Source organism: Clarias gariepinus, chromosome 24, assembly GCF_024256425.1.
Source record: "Clarias gariepinus isolate MV-2021 ecotype Netherlands chromosome 24, CGAR_prim_01v2, whole genome shotgun sequence".
NCBI classification, from domain to species: domain Eukaryota; kingdom Metazoa; phylum Chordata; class Actinopteri; order Siluriformes; family Clariidae; genus Clarias; species Clarias gariepinus.
The window spans coordinates 25014764-25035000 of NC_071123.1; the positions used below are offsets into that span (position 1 = coordinate 25014764).

Genomic DNA, 20237 nt, shown 5'->3' on the forward strand with positions numbered 1-20237 from the left:
AGCTATTACATTTAATTAAATAAGGTACAAGGTAAGGCAGAGATTAAACCATGTTGTTTATGTTTCTTTAAAATATAGCTAAAACTTTGCTAGAATTTCTGAATGAATTGTCATATACCAGTAGAATGTAAATGCATTGCATTAATTGTACCTCAGTTTACATACGGTACTTATAAGTGTAATTAAAACAACAGTTACAGTCAGGGTATAGTAAGTAATAATTGATGATAAATAAAGTAAAATGTTTTGTATGAACTGAAGTAATTACAAGAAGAATTTAATTGTAGTAATAATATAATTTGTGCATAAAGTCGCTAATCAGTTCTAAATAACTTAAAAAGTTAGTTAGTTTATCTGTAGTCGGAATGATTAAATTTCTAATTAAAGTATAATAAAGTACATGAAGTTTGTATATGTTGTGCATCTGACATCTAGGGTGATGTTGACTTATCTGACCAAGTACACAAACCACCCTATTAGGTGGGTCTAAAAGCAAACAAGTATAATAAGGTATTTAAATGCAGGAATTGAAAATTTACTTGTTAAATGAAGCAATTACAAACAAAATGAAACGCTCCAGTTTATCACAATTATTAGCAATTGTCGCAATTGACGGCTCACAGTTAAGAGCAAAAACCAGTACATGGAGGTGGTGTTCATAACGAAGTTTATTATGAAATACTGATATCATGTCAATCAGATCACCAAATTAAAACATTAAACTGATATTTTCTTTCATAACCTAATATTTTAATATGGCACTTAGTACATATGGTGCAACATAACTTCATCCACTTCTCTTTTATTTCCCTCTCTAACGTCTTTCTCCTTCTCATTAATAATAAGAATCCACTTCCTGTCCGTCCACCAGTTCCAAAATCCAGAAAGAGCGTCAACGTGGAAAAAAATATCACATTATAATAGAATAAATAATGCTTTATATTCATACTTTTAAATATTGTGATTTGGACTAAATACTATCTTTCAAAAAATTGAATATACCATAAATTAAACCTTGCACAAGTCCATTTTTTGAGGAAAAGAAACCAAAATAAATAAATAAATAAATAAATTAAGGAAACCCTAAAATGCTAACGCTAGCAGCATTAGCGTAGTTTAAGTTAAATTGAATAAATCGAAAACATCGCCTGAGAAGACACATACCTGGGTTCCACCTGGACAGGGAACAGTGCACCTGTTTTGGGAAAAATTTGGCAACCAAACCATTTTGGCACAATATTAGAGAGAGGATTAGCATCAACAAGAAAAAAAGAGAAGAAAATCCAGCTGGCTAATAAATAATTAACATTAGACATCAGATTGGATCAAAGCCCGGGGTGCAGATCGATATAATTAAAAATCAGTAAATGATAAAATATTAAAAATGAGCTTATTATATACGATGGGTGCTAGTTTATTAGCAGATGTATGTTAGCAGCTAATTGCCATGTTCTAGAGTATAAAAGCCAAATTTTGACCAAAAATCAAATGGACATAATTTTTCACTTTCCAGTTTTCTAATTAGCCACAGCGCTAAAATTTTAGCTATAACTGTACACACTTATTAGCTATTTAGCCTCTTAGATCTGTAATAAAACTAAATAAGCAAACTCCAGACCATATGTGTCATGGATAAGTGGAAAACTGTAAATTTCATTTTTGGTTAAACCTCAGCTTTGACATTAGCTTGCTAACTGTTGGCAAATCTTAATGTTAGTTAGCCTGCTAATATCAGTGGGAGTCCCAGATTTTATTTAACAACTGGAAAAAAATATACGTCTAGCAGTAACGAGTCGAGGCTTGATTGGACTTATGATAGAACTTGTAGATGTTTCGTGGCTTCATCAGTTTTACACTTTGGTAAATAAATTAATCAGCAGTTAAAACCGGGGACCAGCATAATATATTAAATCGCGAGATTTTAGCAATAATAATAATAATAATAATAATGTCATATGACAATGTACATTTTTGTCCAGGACTGATCGGACCTTTGGCTTAAACAGGTCTTACCTGGAAGAAAAATTTAAGCATAAATTAACGATCTTTAGGTTTATTCAATACAGTGCATTTTGTGCACAGAGTTGTCATGGTAACTTCAATGTCTGTCATAATGTCGCACTATTTATTCCACATGTTTACGTAGCCTAGCTAGCATGTGTATACCAGTCAGGCCTGTGAGGGGCCGGTCACATGTCACGTCTAAAAACGCGTGGAAACGCCCACCACTTTCGATTTCTTCCCAAAGTGCACGGGAGTTTGCGCTGCTGTGGTGCCGTTGCTAAACAACCATGAGCTGTGCGCCGCATGACAATGAGGAAGTTGCAGCATATAAATAGATTTCCAGAACCAAAAATGTCTTGCCAAAAACACACGTTGCTCTTGGTTGTGAGTGCACTTGTTGCACGTCTCCATTTAAAATAACAAACTCACGAAAGTACGCAAAAAATAAGGCATTTGAACACTGGGACATTAACATGAAAATTAAAAACCAGACTGAGATGCTTCTCAAGTTCCACAGTCACTGCGCTACATCATGAACTTTTAATTGAAATAGTGAGACGCTGGCATGCAGTTACCATGACAACCCTAGATATAAGTAGACACTGTCAATTAACGAAACTCAAGTGCCGCGCACACATAAACTGATAATTAAAACCGATGAAGGAGAAACATCTTGGCGTTTCGACTCGCTGCTCCTAGGCTGCAAAACCTTCACGTGGAGAAAAATATATATAGATTTTTTCAGTTGTTCGGTATAAAAACGTATCTTCTTTTAATGACTTTGACCCGTAAGAATATAAAATACCTGTAATCGGACCGTTTTTGTATTTTCATGCAGAACCGAAAGAATGCAACCCACGGAGAAACTCGCACACACGAGAAAGAAGGGAAAAAATTATATCCAAAGAGTACTGCAGGATCAACCGGGTTTTAAGCTGTCGAGAGAAAGAGAGAGACAGAAATGCCCCGATTAGTCACAGTGCACGGAGGAACACCAGGGCGGCGCTAGAGAGCGGAGAGTCGTTAGTGCTTTATCAGGTGTGTGTGTGTGTATGTGTGTGTATGTTTCTTTTTTTTTTCTTCTTCCAAAAATGTGGAAATGATTTATCATTCGTTTGAAGAGAAAGGGAAACAAAACACTTATCGAAAATCCCATCAGACGAAGGATGGAGCGACGCAGGGCTTGTGGGTCGGGTTCCAAAAGAATGCACAACTGTGTATAACCGTTACAGTGTGTTTGTGTGTGTGTGTGTGTGTGTGTGTGTGTGTGTTTCTCCAGAGTGTAATACTGTATGTCATATGTATACAGGTCAGTGCAGCCAGTCCGACAGGGGGCGCTGTAACCCAGTACAGCTGCTTCTCTCCAACTGTTTGTGTGTGTGTGTGTGTGTGTGTGTGTATGTTGAGTCTCTTCTCCTAATATTAATTTTAAAAAACATATTTAGGATAGTGCTTCTTCTTATTTTTTGAATGTTTGATTGTTGCAGAAAATCGCAGCAGTCCGTGTTTTTACGCTCGATGGTGATTTTTCTTTTCGTAGGGTAGTGCTTCTTCTTTTTTCCTTACGTTAGACAGTTTTTTTTTGTTTTTTGTTGTTGTTGGTGGTGTTGGTGGTTGCGCTGGCTGAAAGGTCGCTTTCACTCGGTGGCTATTTCTTAAAGGGCGCTAAGCGGCTGATGTTGTGCCAAAAAGGTGACGTGCTGCGTTTGGGTTCGTACTCATATCCATCTGGGAGGAGGAAGTGTCCCGGGTTGGCGGGATCGAGAGGGGGAGGGTAGGAGGGCGGGGCTGATCGTCCCACACCTAAGATGATAAAAAAATAAATAATAGTGATTTAATAAAAAAAATTAAAAAAAAAAACACTTTTACAATGCATAGAAATCTGCACTGCAAAATACAGGCATGTTGAGGTGGAAAGAAAAATGGAGTAACATTTCAGATCGTTTCATCTGAATTCGTACCTTTCTGTTTGGTTACTCTCCTCACCGTGAGAGCCGCCTGCCGCTTCTGATACTCCGAAATCTCAAACCCTGAAAGGTAAAAAACAAATCTGTGTATCATACACAGTGTTGCCAACTATTTTAAATGGAAAGTAGCTAAAGTCTGCTCGAAAAGTCGCCAAACATCGCTAGATGACGTCATGCGTATATTTGCATATTGATGATGTAATTACGTTGTATTTGCATTCTGCGTGTTTTCCCTAATCCTTTCTTATGTGTCCAATATAAAACTGTTATAACGTTACATATTTTCCATTTTCAAATTTATATTATACCTATACAGTATATGTTTTTTATGTGTATATGATAACATACACACATATATATACATATGTATATATATATATATATATATATATATATAGCCTATTTATATATATATATATATATATATATATATATATATTTCAACATATTAAATAAGTTTAATACAGTTTATCGTTGTGTCTGAGTAAGTAGAATCACGTACAGTCAATTAGATGTAGTTCAGTAAACGATTTCAGACGAGTTCAGAAACTGGAATGAACTTAAGCTCTGTAACAGTGAGTAATATAAGTGCATCAGAAGAAAAAATAGGAAGAAACGGTCAAATTAAACAGTTTAATTTCAAGCAAAGGAGAAGCAGGTAAGTGATTGGTCCGTGGCAACAACGTTTGCGCATACGCAGCACATTCACATCTCTGTCAGCTGCCGTGCGGTCACGGGAATATTCTGCTCCTTTTAGCGGGAGCTCACGCTCGCTGATCAGAGCAGACACAGGGAGATGAGTAACTGTACTGGGAAAGCAAGACCTCGCGATTACAGGACAATACTGGCGACATTTGGAAAGTTTCTAAGGTTTGTCCAAAAGTCACTAGATTTGTCGCTAGGTTCTTTTTTTGAAAATAAAAAATTCGTCAAGGGTGTCTGAAAAGTCGCTAAATCTAGCGACAAAGTCACTAAGCTACACTGATCATACACTCATTTGTTTCTGATATAGAAGTAAATAAATGAGAAAACCACTTGTTTTTTCAGCATTCGTTTCCAAAACAAAATATTTATATATATATATATATATATATATATATATATATATAGTTTTCCGATTTCTGAATTTGTGCTTGAATCAAAATTGAAAAATAATAGACAATGAGCGCAGTTCATTAAGTTTAATTAAGATGAAGCTACAGTAAACGTGTATACAGTAAAATTTAAATGTGTAAACCTTTGAAAAACTGCATATAAAACACCATGAAAGTGATGCAGTGAGCTTTTACATATTTCCAAAAGCTGTGAATGAGCATCTGTAAGCGCAACGAAAGCATAACAGCTTTAATTTCTATAAAAAAGAACTTTAAAAAAGAGACATTAACCTTTGTGGTTTTCTTATTTTTATTTTGGTTTTATGATGAAAAATCAAATAAAGGAATGATACACAGATCGTAAAATGATCAAATTCTACTGCTGTGAAACCAAAAAAACGCTGATTTTTAAAAGAAGGATTTGTTTTTCCGAATAATAATGCAACTTCTTTTGAAGTGTGAAAATGCAAGTTACAAAGTTCAACATTGTTTCTTTTTTTTTCTTTTATGTTAATTAACTTTTTTTATTATATATTGTATATGTATAATATAAAATAACTGTAGTATGAGTTTGCTTTGTTAATGGTTAAAGTCAAAGAAGTTAAAAATAATCTGCTGAACTTTAATGTAATCAGTGATATTATTATTATTATTATTATTTCAGGGTGAAGCTAACTTACATGTCTGTCTGTCTTTTTGTACGGCGGAACTCTCTGTCTAACTTATTAATACATATCAGTTTTCATAGTCTACCTGTGTTTATTTTTAGTGTCCTATGCTGGGTCACGCTTTTGTTTGTGTTTCATGAGGATTTGGGCGCTTTGTATATGCATTACAGTCGTTTATCTGTGTTTGACGTACTCTGTGTATTTACAGTAAACTATTGCGTTGATTGGCTCTGTGGAATGACGCGTATAGCCACGCCCATTTCTAGGACAACAGCGTTATATACGTGTGAAAGAGCGATGGCTGCTGTAAGGTAATCTGGCAAAAGAAAACTGCAGACACTGTTCCAACGTTTTGATTTAATTAATGGGGCAGACTTAACTTCAGGCAAATACAGAGGGACTGGCAAAGTTACATTAAATTCTGTCAAGCCAGTTTTCCATGATGCTGTGACAAAATCAGGTGGACAGACAGACAGAAAGAAATTTTTCTGAGACTGGATTCTGGTCTTCCTATGTATGAAATGTAAAGATATCATTGAAAGAGCGAGTTCTAACCAATGTGAAGACAAAACCTTTCTTTTATTTACATACAGTATGGAGATGGCACATGACAATTTACTTCCCATTGTTCCTAGTGTCGGATTATTATATTTCTAGTTACTAAGTAATACAAAGTTATTATTTATAATTATATTGATTATAAATAAGTACCTTGCATACAACCAATTCACTTAAATTCTATTTTATTTGTGTAGCGCTTTTAACAATTGTCATTGTCGCAAAGCAGCTCTACACAATAAAAAAAACAGAAATACATAAATAGTACAAGCTATACAAGCTATATATATAATTATATATATATATATATATATATATATATATATATATATATATATATATATATATATATTTCTTATACTTTAGTATATAATAATTATTTTATAATTATTTTAATTTCACAGGACATTTATTATACAAAATTCACTTTCTGTTCCTGTTTAGACATTCAGTTGGGTCAGCAGTTTGCATGTACAAACACAAAACACAAGAAAACACACACACGCACTCACCCTCTGGGAGAACTCTGAGACCTGCATTAACTTATACAGGACCTTTAAATTTTATGTAACTTTTAAGGTAGTTTTTATTAGGGCCCAAGCACTACGGCAGTATAACTATTACATAATCGTCACTGCTATAATATGTCTGAAAGTGTTGATGTCATATAGTTCAGCTTTACTCAAAAGGAATTCAGTTTTTTTGGGTTGTTTGCAAAAATGAATTTTGATGTACTCCTCCTAGGAGATTTATGCGATCGCCAACAAACCGGGCCCATGTGATCTCAAAACATTGACGATGCAAAATTGCGAAGGGATTTCTGATATCTCAAACAAGTCAGCTGTGATGATGCCTTAAACTTTTACTGAAAAGTCGTTAAGAACTTTCCTGACATTATCTTGAATGATATCACATTGGGTCACATCTGATTGAGTGACATCATAGTGAGATGTATTTTTTTTCCAGCATCTGGGGCTTTTATAACATAAAAGTATTAATATAACATTCCCCTTTTTCTAAAATTATGCTATAATTATACTGGTATGTTCCCTTTAAATAGATGTGCCCACTGTCTTTCTGGTGCACCCTGGGCACTATGTTTAATTTAGTTTTGCTTTATTTCAGTTAATCTGTTTCATTTAGAGGTTCATTCAGACTCTCCAAACTCACCGATCTTCTCGTCCTCCTGCACCATCTTGCGCTCTTCCTGAAACGCTCGCAGCCAGCGGATCTTCTCCTCCAGCTTCTTGGCGAGGAAAATATGTATTTCGTCCGAGTCTTTGTTGCTCAGTTTGAAGGCGTTTTTCACGCTGACATTAAAATCGTCATCTCGGCCGTCTATAGCGTCCATGACTTCATAGCGATCCATATCGATTCGTCCTTTATAATAAAGGATATCACGTCGAATCAAGTCCTGTGTTTTGGAAAAAAGTCAGAATTTCAAGTGGAAAATCATTATCAGAGTATGTTTTTCTCACTGTTATTCAAAAGTAAAATGTTTAATACGAAAATCTTCTTTAATAAAATAATCTTATTGTAATATAGTACAATGTGTACTCTTATCTATCAATCCATCTTTTGTTTGTTTAGTTCTCATTTGTTCCTTTTTCTTTTGGTTTCTTTTTTATTTATTTCCATTCTTTTCCCTAGCATATTTCGCTCTTGTTTCCTTTTTTTGATTTCTGTACTTTCTTTCTTTCTTTTTCCTTTCCTTCTTACTTTTTCCCATTTTCTACTTTCCTATTGTCAATTTCTGGTCTATTTTTTTGTCTTTAACTCTCTTTTTTTCTATTTCTAGCTCTACTTGCATTGTCATAACATGCATTTTTACATTTCATGTACTATTTCTTTCTCCTCTTTCTTTCTTTTTTTCTTTCTTTCTTTCACCTTCTTGCAGATGACCATCTGATGGTCAAACAGGAAGAAGACGCGTGTTTGACTCCTCCCATAAGGCTGATAGATCCAGGACAGCTCTCCGGTGTACACCAGCTCAGAGCTCCTATCCAGGACATCCTCACCCTGAACACACACACACACACACACACACACACACACACACAATGCTCAGTCCAAATTCACCAGCGATTCACAATCCTGGCATTCACACCATGACATATTTACTGCCGTATATTTCCAGGACCAGTAGATCTCACCTCCCAGTCCAGTACGGACGCCTGCCACTGAGCAATTTTGTCGATGTTCTCCAGTCTTCGTTTCCTTTCATTAATCTGCTGGGTTACATTTCTCATGACGGCCAACGCTGCAGCAACATACCGGTAATCACTGCGAGAGGCAGAGATAGCGATGAAGGTGGGTAAGGGGGTGGAAGAGGCGGACAGATAGATTAAGAGGGTGGAGGAGAAAAGCAGCAGATATCAACATTATTTCGATGATGTTATGTTTTAGAAAGACAGCGTGCGTGGGCGAGCATGTGTTCAAATTGTAACCACTCATCTGAACGTCTTCCCAGCAGCCTTTTAGCACTTTCAAGACAAGTGGCTTTCAACAATGGCTGGTGTTCAACTAAATAGCCAGGGGATTGTTTTTTTTTTTTGCTAATAGTTTTCTGTTAACTGAGTTCTGGCAGCTCTGAAACATTTCTGAGTCTAGCGTAAGTTTCAATTCCCTTGTTAGCATTGTAAAAACAAAAAAAAGAGCAGCAAGTATCTGACTTATGTTCTGCTTGCTGTATGCTACGAATGGAATGTGGGATGTCTGGTACTTTTTTTAGGAAAAAGATAAGCAAAGATAAGATAAAAAATTGTCAGTACCCAAGCGCATGAGCACAATCGTGTGCATATTTACAGGTGAAGTATACAAGGGTACCATATCAGTGGCAAGGAAAGGTTTATCAGATTGGGACTCTTTTACAGTGTAAAGACGCTGTCCATAAAACAGAAAAGACGTTGGCTTTTTTCCGACCCTAATTTAGACAGTCCACATACCCAAGGTCAACAGCAACGACCCAGGAGATGTTTCAATCCTGAACCAATCCAGTGGCTTGTTTAATGGCTGACCACATGAAAGAAACACAAGGCTCTGTGACAGGTTAGGTGGACAGCAGGGACACCACAGGGCCAAACTGCACTGAGCTGGTGAAAGTGGGAAGGAAGGACCAAAAAACAAATCCCAATACTGCCAAAGCACCATTTCACGAGCTGGCCAAAAAGCTCCTACAAGGTCCCACCTGCCCTCAAATCGGAGCCAACCTGCACTGTGGACCCCTTGGGATCTTTTCTCGCAGACCTTGCAGGAGTGCACTGCAGAGCACTGTTAGCATACCTGGCCCACCATCTGTACTGTGAAAGCAGAACTGCTGACACATACAGGAAAGCAAAAACGGAGAGCATAGATCTGCACAACAGCGAGTCTTTGAGCGAAGTGAAGACGCCCACATACCTTTATTTAGGATATTTACAGTGTCCCAGTACACTGGATAGTGAAAAATCAAGACAATGTGTATCATGGGTAAGATATTCCTGCTTTCCTGGGGGCCATACTTCACCAGAATGAGACTCTTCTTTATCTGGGGAAAATTAAGTTCCTCTCACTCTTAATAGGCCTGGATGCAGGATACAGGAAGCCAGCAGATGGAAACAGATGATCTGTAAATCATATGAAAGAGGGCAAACTGCCAACTGGAGCTAGTCCAGCTAATGTGCCGTGAGTGAGAGATCATGCTGCAAGGTGCATTCAGGATCTGGGATAGAGAAGTGAGCATCAGGGGAAGCTGCTGAAGTTAGCACCCCAGGGAGCGAACAGAGATATCAACAAAAGAGGAGTACTCATAGATGTGAAGTGCGCATGACCAACACTTACACATATATTTTGGTAAAGTGTACTTACGAGGACCAGGTATTGTAACAGTAACATTAAGGCCTACATTTTACCTGCAAACATCACTGTATCTGAAAAGTCAAGCCAAGTCGGCATAGCCTGATTTGTTGAGCGGCATGCCCTAGAGCAACAAGGCCTAAGTTTCCAATGACAGCGAGGTGAACAATTATAACAAATAAACAATTTTAGCCAAGACAAGGTGGCAGCTCTCAGTGCTACAATGTTTGCGGTGTTTGCACCACCCAGAAAAACTACACACAGTAGTGCGTCAGGGGTTTGATCTTATATGAGAAAGGGATCTAAAGAAAAAAAACATACATGTCTTTCTATACATAATTTGATTTGTTTATTAGTTGTTTGCAAATGCATGTGTGTGGTCATGTAACTGAACATTACCTGTGCTCTTGTACGGTATATTTCAGCAATTCTGCTAGCTGTAGTGGATATTTGCAAATCTTCTGGACCGGAGTTAACAAAAAGCCGTCAATGGCGATGTCTATCATCTGCTGGACCAACCGGCATGCTTCGAAGAAATTCTGGTACCTCCCGTCTCTCATGAGGCGCGTGAGTTCCATACACGCATCGACGTGGTTGTTACAGTACTCGGAATAGATCCAGAAACCGTCTTGCTGTTGAGACAGATACACAAATAAACGTGTGTTTTCAGTGAAGCTGGAAACAAATGTTTGGGATGTATGCATCGGAAAATCCTAAGACGAATGTTTTATAAATATTATGCTACATTTCATACTGGATAAGTGTAAAGAATGATGTCCTTTAAGAGCTTAGCCAGTTTATCTGCTTGATGTAAAATGATCATTTTTGGTACTAAAAATTATTAGAAAATGTTTGCAATTTTAGTTTTATTATATGCTGACTTGATGAGACCAGAATTTAGTTATGTTGTTTTGAACATTTGACTTTTTTTGACACTCAATGCCAAGTTATTCCTTTAGGGGATAAACAACTCATTTTAATATCTACTAAACTAGTCCCAATTTATATAATTGTGCATGATAAATATAGCTACTAAAAATGTGTGTTTACGAACATGTTCGAGGAAGCAGGGTCCGATCTCACTCAGATGCGGCTCTTCTGTGTTAAACTGTTTCTCCAGATCTCTAACGAAGCCGAGTTGGAACCTGTAAATGTCCTCGATGTTCCCGAATATCACCTTCAGCTGGTCATCGTTAAACATGTCTCGCCTCTTTTTGCACTGCTTCAGATAACCCTGGACACACACACACACACACACCCACACACACATATTTTGTTCTGAAGAAACCCAAACAAAATCTTTATATGTAGTACTGCTTTATTTGTATGTGAAATGTGTATTTGTAGTAATGGAGTACAGCCAAGATAACGGTGAGTGTGTGAGTGTGTGTGTGTGTGTGTTATTGCACAGTGAAAATTCGCCTCGTTGTAGCTCTTCTGGTTGCATAACCTCTAACAGTCATTAGAGATTGTGGAGGCTGCTCTGTGTGTGTGTGTGTGTGTGTGTGTGTGTGTGTGTGAATCCTTTTTTTATAAGCCTTTTTTCTGAATTCCCATGGGTGAAGCCACTGAGCTGAGGCAACACTAATGATCGTGTGTGTGTGTGTGTGTGTGTGTGTGTGTGTATCTGTGTGCTCTTTTCATGTTCGCTCAATATTAAAGTGCTTTCGAAAAAAAAAGGGAAAAAACATCCTAAATGTCCTCTTTACTCAAAATACTTTTTCAGGTTCAGAGTATTTGTAGTTAACAAAGAATGCTATCATATCCAAGGTGTGTGTGTGTGTGTGTGTGTGTGTGTGTGTATTCTACCTCACATATGTCCTTGAGGTGTTTGATGTAATGTCTCTCTGTGCTCATGATCTCGTTGATGACGTTCGCCCTCATCTGGTCCCGGTTCTGCACTGTCTGGCTCAAACACACACAGTCGCTGCTCGGGTTCGGACTCGCCTCGGCATGGCCGTTCTGAACCTCGCTACCGCCCTCTGCTGGATCCACCAACACCGTCTCCTCTTGGTTTGCCCATAGCTTTAACACACACACATGAGCTATTTAAAAAAATAAAAACCGATACGGAGATATAGAGAGACAAACACTCTGGTGTTGTGCTTATGGGGACCGAGTATTGTAACAGTAACATGAGGACCTCCAGATTCCACAGACTTTTACCTCCACAGTTGATCATATTTCAGAGAACACAGTGAGTTTTATGAATGTGTTATATAGACCTCTCGCATCACTCAAATCAAGCAAGAGTAATATAGACAAAAACAGATCAATAAGTTGTGATTTATAAGATTATACATTATGTTAATGGCTTTTAAGACACAAAGGTACGTGCAGTCACACAATAAGTATTAATATTACTTATTATTATTTTATTGTTAGCATAATTACATGTATATTTGGACTGATGTGTCAATATTTATTTTTTATTTTAAATATGCTTTAATGTGACAGTGACACAGCGCATTCAGCGACAGGAAACAGCAGACTTTTGACCATGATCATTTATTTTCTACAATTATAAATATACTGCAACCTGCGGTCTGCTTTCAGACAGACAGATATTAAGTCTAAAATAGAGACAGAAAACGAAACGATTTCAAAACAATTAATACTAATATTAATGTTACAGAATAAAAGTACACTGCAAAAATAAAAACAGCTCTAATTTTACACGAGTCCCTGTAATATGGGTGTGTGAGCAGGTCCCCATAAGGACTAGTGTGTGTGTGTGTGTGTGTGTTTCCTTTGTTCCACAAAGAAGAAACCAAAGAAGCACAAATAATGAGAACGAATCGCAGCAGCAGGGTGTTTCTGCTTGACTCTTTTTCTACCCCAAAACACTGATAACTAAACAGCACACACACACACACACACACAGACACACACACACACTTAAATGCCAATAGTGTAATACCATATTCTGCACAATCAGCACAATTTCTTTCTGCTGCCTCTATAAGATGGAAAAACAGCCACATAAATCTTGTCTATGTGTGTGTGTGTGTGTGTGTGTGCAGGTAGGGGGTAAAATCAGTTGTTATATTACTGTTAAAAATACTGGGAAACTTGAAATATAAACACACACACACACACACACACACACATACAGTAATCTGATCACACACTCATATTGTAATATCTGTGGGTGGCGAGGTGTGTTAGCAGTTGTGTAGCAAACACTATGCGTGTGTGTGTGTGTGTGTGTGTGTGTGTAAAGGTTCTGTGAAACCTCTTGCATGCTGATGATGCAAAAGTGCAGCATGAGAAAACACATTCCCTCCTTTCTTCGTTACTTTTCATCATCTCTCTCTCTCTCTCTCTCTCTCTCTGTCTCACTCATTACTCATTTCTTTCTCTTCCTTCCCACACGTCCTCTTCCTCTCATTCACCTCTTCTTTATCCCCCATCATCCATCTTCCATCCCTGTCTCTTTTCTGTGTCCTCATCCTTCCTCCCTCCTTTTCATCATCCCTTTGAATCCCTCAGTTCTCCTTTTTTCCTTCACACCTTCCCTTTTCCCTCAGTCTTCTCTTTCCCTCATCCCTCTCTCATCTCTTAATCCTGCTCCCATTCCCTGCCACCTCATCCTCTTTCTCTCTTAATCTCCATTTCTCATCCTCTCTCATCCCTTTCTTTCCTCTGCCCCCTCCTTCCTCCTCCTCCTCCTCCTCTTATCTCTTTCTATTTTTGTTTTTTGTTCTCACTCTGTCGTTCTTTCATTTCCAGGAGTGAGAAATACCCCCTTTTTTTCACCCCTCGTCATGTAATGCAGACTGACAGCTCATTCAGAGCGAGATGACTCACCTCATGACAACCACACACACTAACTACTGACGTCACATCACTTGTCCATAAACACACTCAGAAGAATGAGATAAAGCGCCGAAATAGCTTAGTGATATCTTTCTACTGAGCGGTGATTACTGCAACGTAAACACGCGGAATTTCTGTGTGTGTGTGTGTGTGTGTGTGGTTTCGTACAGTTTAATAATTTACAGGGTTTTTGTAGCAAAAAGTGATTTAATCCAGAGAGACCTAAACCTGGTAGACTTTGAATAATGTGAAAGTCTAGAGCAAAAATCTCGAAAATAAAATCACATTCTACATTTAAGCATAAACAACAATGTGGAAATTAGAGACAGAACCTAAATCTTGCCAGCGTTCTACAATAAACATAGTCTAAAGTCCATAGTTCTAGAAAGAAATCTCAGCCTTTCAAAATTTTTTTTGAATTTGTGGCACCTTTAAAAAAGTTAACGTTAAAGTGTTAAAGCTATAAAATAAAATCTAGAACCTCTAACAAAAACAAACATTAGGCGTTCTGGAAGGGACTCAAGAGGCACATTTCATTGTACATTCCTTAAACTGGAAGTTGTACAGTATGTGCGCCAACATTAAGAGTTCTAGACTCTGGGGTTGTCTAAGATTCTAGTATTGTCCTCAGAACCTTTCCATTCGTGCATTTACTACTTCCAGTTCTAGAATTTCTCAAATCAAACAGGTGATTATAACTCTAAAACAGCTCATGGCCTCTTCTAGAGTTAATAAACTGTTTTAGAGTTATAATCACTTGTTCTGGAGTTATAGATATCTGATGTCTTATAATTAAAAGTTATTTAGTTCTAGTAGTGATCGAGATACAACAAGCTAAAAAGTTTAAGGATTTGCTGCAACAGTGAACGCAAGCAAAACATGAAGTCTGGTGTTCTAGAGAGAAGAGAAACAAAAATAAGTTCTAATAAACTAATTACTAAGTTTACGTTCTAAAATTAGAACATCTTGATTAAACCGATCTGCAGAAATGTTGAAGATAAATTTCTAGAATGAATACAACCAAATCAAACGTGGAGCTCTGACAATGCTAGAGACGAAAGTATGGAGGCCTGGATGTGACACATGGAGAACAAATCAGTTGGGGTGTTGTTGAACTAGCAGTTCTAAAGTAAATTAATTCTACAAAGATCTCTTCTTCTGGATTTAAAAAAATTTAATATGGAGTTTGGATTTTGCAGAGACAGGACAAAAGAACCGTCTGGAAGATTTTTTTCCAGACAGAAACCTGTGGTTATAGAATGACTATAGCCTGGACCAGAATGAACAGAAACAAATATGATATTCTGGAAGCAACAGAGTCCGAACATATTGATTGTGCAGATGTAAGAATTTAGCAGCTCAATGTGACTGTTCTAGAAGTAACAGAGAAGAACAGAGAAGGTCGAAGGAAGATCAAGAAGCCGGGGTTCTAGAATGAATATAACTTAATCAACTATAGAGTTCTGTGAATGTTAGAGAGAAAAATAAAGAAGGTCTGAAAGTTACACAACAGAGCAGCGTGGAAAGACCGGACACAGGAACATGACTGACGGGACATGGGGACATGAGTGTTGTGGTGTCTGTTGATGACTTTACATCCAACACTTTTACTTTCTAGTCTCCTTTTTTCTTTTGTTGACATTTGGTCCTTCTTCCCTCCATTAATGTCTCTCTCTCAACACACACAGTGTTTTATAGACTGATAGTGAGTGTGTATTAAATATGAATACAGGCAAGTGCGTGTGTGTGTGTGTGTGTGTGTGTGTGTGTGTGTGTGTGTTCCAACTCCATTAAGTGAGACAAAGATAGAAATTTGTGGGCAGAAAGTAAAACCGAATGGGGAAATGCACTTAGGGAGGGGTAAGCGTGTGTGTGTGTGTGTGTGAGTGTGTGTGTGTGTGCGTGTGTCCACAGCTGAGGCTGGGTTACATAAAAGCGCCATTAGACCAAAAAATAAAAAATCCCTCTTTCACAGAACACTCTCTCTCTCTCTCTCTCTCTCTCTCTCTCTCACACACACACACACACACACACACACACACACACACACAAATAAACCTATTATCCTAGGGTGTGATGCTTTATATTCAGGAATATAAAATTGTAGAATATTAAGACCTCATAGAGAAGTTTAAGTATTGTATCTTCTATGATTTTTAAGGAATATAAACAGACCTCAGGTTCTGAAACAAACGAAAATAAACGACATGAAGCTAAAATGAACCACACTGACACAGACTGAAGATCTTGAGCTTACAGATCTGTGGGGTATCCGAAATCCTTCCATAAACAAACTCGGCACAGAACGAATGTAGCAGTTAAGAGAGGTGTAGATTATTTCGAAATGACCAAATCTAAAAGCAGGTCTAAAAGAGTTTCAGAATTAGCGAAAAAGAAACAACGATGGAGATCAAGAAATATTAACAAGATGGCAACAACAAAGCCGGAACCCTTCTTTCTAGAATAAGGTGACTTAAAGGGGGGGGGATACAACGAACATTGTCTCAAGATCAGGTTTTTTTTTTTAAATACATAAATACTTCTGAAAATATAGAAGCAGCTAAGCCAGAGCTAAATATAAAAATAAAGATGCAGTTCTAAAATAAACAGATGCCAAAAAAAAATAAAAACCTTGGAAATGCAATGCATGTGGAGTTCTGTAGGGAACACAGCCAGACCAGTACTAGAATTGACAGAATTGAAGATAAAGTGTAGTAATTACATAATCAACCCTGGGCTTCAGAATGAACACACCATCAGGATCTAGAATACAGAAATATGAACAGATCTGAACATCCAGTAGCAGCAAAGCTAGAAGCATTCTAGAGTTAGCAGAGAAAAAATTTCATAAAGATGGGGTTCCAGAACTAACAACAGAAATAAGATTAAACAAACATGGAGTTGTAGGATTAACAAATGTAAATCTAGAACTCTGGGTATAACAGATTTAGAAAAAGTCAAGTGGATACCAGGTTGGTGTTGTAGAATAACCCTGCCTGAACAAACTTCTCGAGGTTAAAGTAATTGAGGTTTAATGGACTTTGGTCAAGAACATAGCCAGGACAAGTGTAGAACCGCAGGCTAAGATCAGGCTTGCTAAGTATGCAAACAAAGCTAGGATTCTAGAAGTAAAGCTGCTTAAACAATGTAGAGTTCTAGACTATGTATCTGCCTAACACATCAGGTAGAACCAGAGCCAGAACTAGACTAGAACCAGCAGAGTAGGGGAAAACCTGGGGTTCCGGACTCCACCTGGTCCACACTGCCCTGCGGGCTCTATACTCTGTGTATCGTCATCTCAGTTGATCTGAACAGGAAAGAGAATCTCGTTTTATTGCTCTTACACCGAGGCTCGGTGATGGACAGGTCTGGAGCTCATTTCCTAGTGATAACCTGCAGAGACGTCTTTAAGCCTGACACCTGACTGACGAGAAATCCTGCCCTCTGATTGGTTACTCAGTGGCCCAGAGAGAAAGACTGACAGTTTGGAGAGCAGATCGATGTTCTAACTTTTCTTACCCACCGTGTTCTCTGCTTAGTGTTTAAACAAAGCTTTAGTCATCATTAATCCTAGAACATCACTCCACACATATGCACAGAGAAAGAAACACACACAGATACACAGATTTACACTGCATTAAGCATGAGATGATCAATCACCGAAAGTAAAAGCTCCAAACATGATCACTAGAAACTAAAGACTCTTATTTCTGAAGGTTTTATGTCTGTATGAAGTTATAATTGTTCTCATAAGCTACTAGTAGATAAGTGTCCTCAAAAATGTTCTAGCAGTTCCTCAAATTAAATACTCACCAACAGTGTTACCCGCTCTTTCAGGCTTGTTGTTAGCAAAAGTATGCTAACATTCATCCAAGTTCATTTCATCTTTCTTACAGATGAGACGACTATTTGATGGTAATACAAAATTGTCAAACATAAAGTTGCAATAGTTTTACTACAAAATTCAGAAGTTTGATCTTTCCTACAGATGTGGTTTTTTGGTGTTGTTAAAATTTCTAGTGTCTGTTTCATTTCTGCTAGAAAATGTGTCCCTTCCTTTTTCCATAAAGTTTGTAGTTGTCTTTTCTCTCAATAAAACGTTTGTAGCTTCGGTGTTTTTCTAGAAAGTTTGTTAGCTTTATTTATTTATTTATTTTATTATTTTTATTTTGGATATGTAGTTTGGAAAGGTTGTAGGTTCAGTGTTTTTAAATAGAAACTTCTGCTGATTTCTTTATTTTACTAAAATGTTTGTAGCTTGTCTACTAAAACAGAAAGCTGGTGGTTGTTTTATTAATTAATTTTTAAATTGTTTGTTTGCTTAAAACCTACAAAATGCTTTGCTAAAAGGTTTTTGTTTTTTGCTGTTACAAAAATGTTTGTATATAGTGTTCCTACGCTAAACGTTTAAAAGTATTTTACTTTTGCTAAGCGCTTAATACTGTTTCCAAAATTTCACCAGTTGTAGTTATAAAGTTGTAGCGTCCCGCTCAAACGCTGTGAATAACCTCCGTCAGCATGGCCATGCCGGTATGGAAGCGAAGCGTTCGGCATCAATGGCATAAACAAAAAGCAAGATTTATCTATTTTATTTTAAGCGCTAGGATGTAGCGGAGGCGAAAAGCAGCAAAATGTGTTGTCCAGAAAATGACGGACAAGTGAAATAACGCACCTTCAGTGGGGCGACGACAGGGTTGATGTATAAAAGTTGCTGCTTGGGTGGAGGCTGGGTGGAGTTCGGGTCCACCTTAAAAATACAACAACAACAACCGAGCACACAAGACAGGGGACATTCAGACGAGTGTGTGTTGACGGAAAAATGTTACAAATAAGGCACCTTATAATCCTGAGGAACAGACAGAAGTTGTGTTAATGTGTGTGTGTGAGACTGGGTATGTGTATTAGCATAAAGGTTAGCTTAAGAGCAGCGTTAGCTTTAAATTAATGTCAGTTACTAAATACACAAAATATTTTTACTTCAGTCATTTTTACAGCAACATAAATGATCACACATCTGTACGTGAGCACAACTCGGACCCCGTACATGCTAACGCAGCGCTCTCGTATTCCTATAGCGTTACAGTTAATAACTTCTGAAGTGGGACGGTTTTAATCATTTACGCATTTCAGGTTATTTTACATTCATCGATCCTGTTACTGAAAAACTTTTTTTTTTAAACAGACCAAGTGGAAGCAGGTGTGTGTGTGTGTGTGTGTTTGTGTGTGTGTGTGTGTGTTGCATAATGATGCATAAAATGTTAATGTAAAATAATCATTTTTTTAAATGGAACATAAATAAGCTGCAAATTGAAGTTGCTAATGTTGTATATGGAATTATACCTTTGATTATGCATTAGATTTGTGTTGTTGTTTTTGTTTTAAAAGTTTCGTTCGTATTGTAGTTTTAACTCGCTAACTCGTAACGGCGTACTCCTACACAAAACGCCTGAGATCTGGACACAGAGAGAAATCTCTTTACATTCCTCAACACAACGCAGTTACAACTGTGATACAAACCAATACGATTGTTATTTAGCATGTGTGTGTGTGTGTGTGCGTGTGTGTGTGCAAGTGTGTGTGGTTACCCGAACAAAGCTGGCAGGAAACCAGCCCTCCTCCTCGTCAATCTGCCCCCACCACCAGTCCCTATTGGATGAGTCCAGCACTTTGATGACATCACCGGCCTTAAAGGCCAACTCGCGGTCCGCCATGGTCACATGATCCCATACCGCCTCGGCGTTAACGATAGAACCTCCACTCACCAACTGCAGAGAGAGAGAGAGAGAAAGTGAGAGGTTTAGCTTCATACCATTACATCTAGACCTACATAAATGCCTTCATCAGCTACAATCCACACACACACACACACACACACACACACTCCAGTTCTGGCACAGAATCCACAGGGGTTATCTGGGCAATCGTACAAAGAAAACATACTGTGTGTGTGTGTGTGTGTGTGTGTGTGTGTGTGTGAGTAATAGACACAGCCGGTACAGCAGTGATATATTTTCATGAACTACAGTCTCACATTATTTCTCTTCGTTCCTGTTAGCTTTAGCGAATTAACATGTAGCACGCTGACGGACGCAGCTATAAACCGAACGTTTAACACACTGAGGCGCCACAACACAAACACTGGACACTGCACGTTTTGTTGTATTTCAAAAATAATATCTTTGTATTTAAATGCAAAAAAAGAAAACTAAGTCAAGCAAAGCACTTTTTTCACATCATCTATGAACATAAAAAGACACAAGTGTTTACAGAAGATGAAAGCGCTTTCTGTTTCC

At 37.7% G+C, this 20237-nt stretch overlaps 1 protein-coding gene across 3 annotated transcripts in view; it reads right to left on the bottom strand.

Moving 5' to 3' along the window:
- Nucleotides 1-3069: 3069 nt before the first annotated feature.
- Nucleotides 3070-20237, bottom strand: part of arhgef9a (Cdc42 guanine nucleotide exchange factor (GEF) 9a) — a 25353-nt gene continuing 8185 nt past the window's right edge. For 2 of the 3 annotated variants that reach the window (XM_053485023.1, XM_053485022.1), the window contains exons 2-11: nt 19530-19709; nt 18617-18691; nt 11935-12150; nt 11180-11359; nt 10525-10757; nt 8445-8574; nt 8179-8310; nt 7462-7705; nt 3966-4034; nt 3070-3807 (exon numbers count right to left, since the gene is read on the bottom strand). In XM_053485023.1, the coding sequence (XP_053340998.1) occupies nt 3653-3807; nt 3966-4034; nt 7462-7705; nt 8179-8310; nt 8445-8574; nt 10525-10757; nt 11180-11359; nt 11935-12150; nt 18617-18691; nt 19530-19709 (1614 nt within the window). In that variant the 3' untranslated portion in view covers nt 3070-3652. The remainder of the gene's footprint in view (nt 3808-3965; nt 4035-7461; nt 7706-8178; nt 8311-8444; nt 8575-10524; nt 10758-11179; nt 11360-11934; nt 12151-18616; nt 18692-19529; nt 19710-20237) is intronic. The other variant, XM_053485024.1, reaches the window with a different exon arrangement.